Genomic DNA, 1015 nt, shown 5'->3' with positions numbered 1-1015 from the left:
TGCCTCTGTCTGTCTGTTTCTGACTGTTTCTCATCTCATGTACTTCAGGCTGGCTTCCAATTTCCCATGTCTTAGATGATGATCCTCTTGCCTCTGCCTCCCAAGATCTGGGATTACAGGCTTGTACCAGAAAGTCTAGTTGTTGCTGGGGTGGAGACCAGGGCCTGGGGCATGCTAGGCAAGCGTGGCACCAGCAGAGCTATGTCCCAGCGCTTAGAGGGAAGTCTTGCAGAGTATTTCTGACAAGAGATAGTTTCTGTGTGTTGATTAATCTTGGTTTGTTGTAGGTGTGGGATTGATTTTTTTCTGTTTCATGCCTCAGGTAGCAGATGTCCTTCAGTTTTCCATGGAAACTGGTGGTTTCCTTCCAAACTGTATCAGCACTTTGCAGGAGAATTTAATCAGACACCTTAAAGTTGCCCCCAAATACCTCTCCTTTTTAGAAGAGAGACAAAGATGTATTCAGGTAAGTATTAAAAGATGTTTCATTTAAGCTTGCAGGTGTGGTCTGCACAGGACTGTTAGCCTGTTTGATAAGAAAAGTGAGAGATGCCATGTAAGAATGGGCATTGCCAGCATCTAAGCTGTGCCGCTGAGGAACAGTTTGTGGTTTCAAGTGATAAAAGTGATAAAAACAGAATTCAGATTTCTTGATTATAGATTAAAAGTATCTGAAATATATTTTCAAGTTGGCATGGGGGAAGGTTTTCATGGAAATTCGAATTCATTGGAACCAAAATTAGTTGCTTTCCCCAAAGCTATGTAAATTCTCCTTAGTGCATGTCTTAGGGTTCTATTGTTGTGATGAGACACCATGGCCACATGACCACAGCGACTTCTATAAAGGAAACCATTTAATAGGGTGGCTTACTTTTTTTAAAAATATTTATTTATTATGAATACAATATTCTGTTTGTGTGTATGCTAGCAGACAAGAAGAGGGCACCAGGCCCCATTACAGATGGTTGTGAGCCACCATGTGGTTGCTGGGAATTGAACTCAGGACCATTGGAAG

The 1015-nt window shown here is 41.8% G+C and overlaps 1 protein-coding gene across 1 annotated transcript in view; it reads left to right on the top strand.

Moving 5' to 3' along the window:
• Nucleotides 1-1015, top strand: part of Exd1 (exonuclease 3'-5' domain containing 1) — a 31277-nt gene that overhangs the window by 24259 nt on the left and 6003 nt on the right. Inside the window, exon 10 of the mRNA XM_005364273.3 lies at nucleotides 323-466. Coding sequence (XP_005364330.1) covers nucleotides 323-466 — 144 coding nt within the window. The remainder of the gene's footprint in view (nucleotides 1-322; nucleotides 467-1015) is intronic.

This window comes from Microtus ochrogaster, assembly GCF_000317375.1.
Source record: "Microtus ochrogaster isolate Prairie Vole_2 chromosome 14 unlocalized genomic scaffold, MicOch1.0 chr14_random_1, whole genome shotgun sequence".
NCBI lineage: Eukaryota > Metazoa > Chordata > Mammalia > Rodentia > Cricetidae > Microtus > Microtus ochrogaster.
Note: the sequence above shows the minus strand (reverse complement) of the source record. Positions and strands in the feature narration are given on the sequence as shown.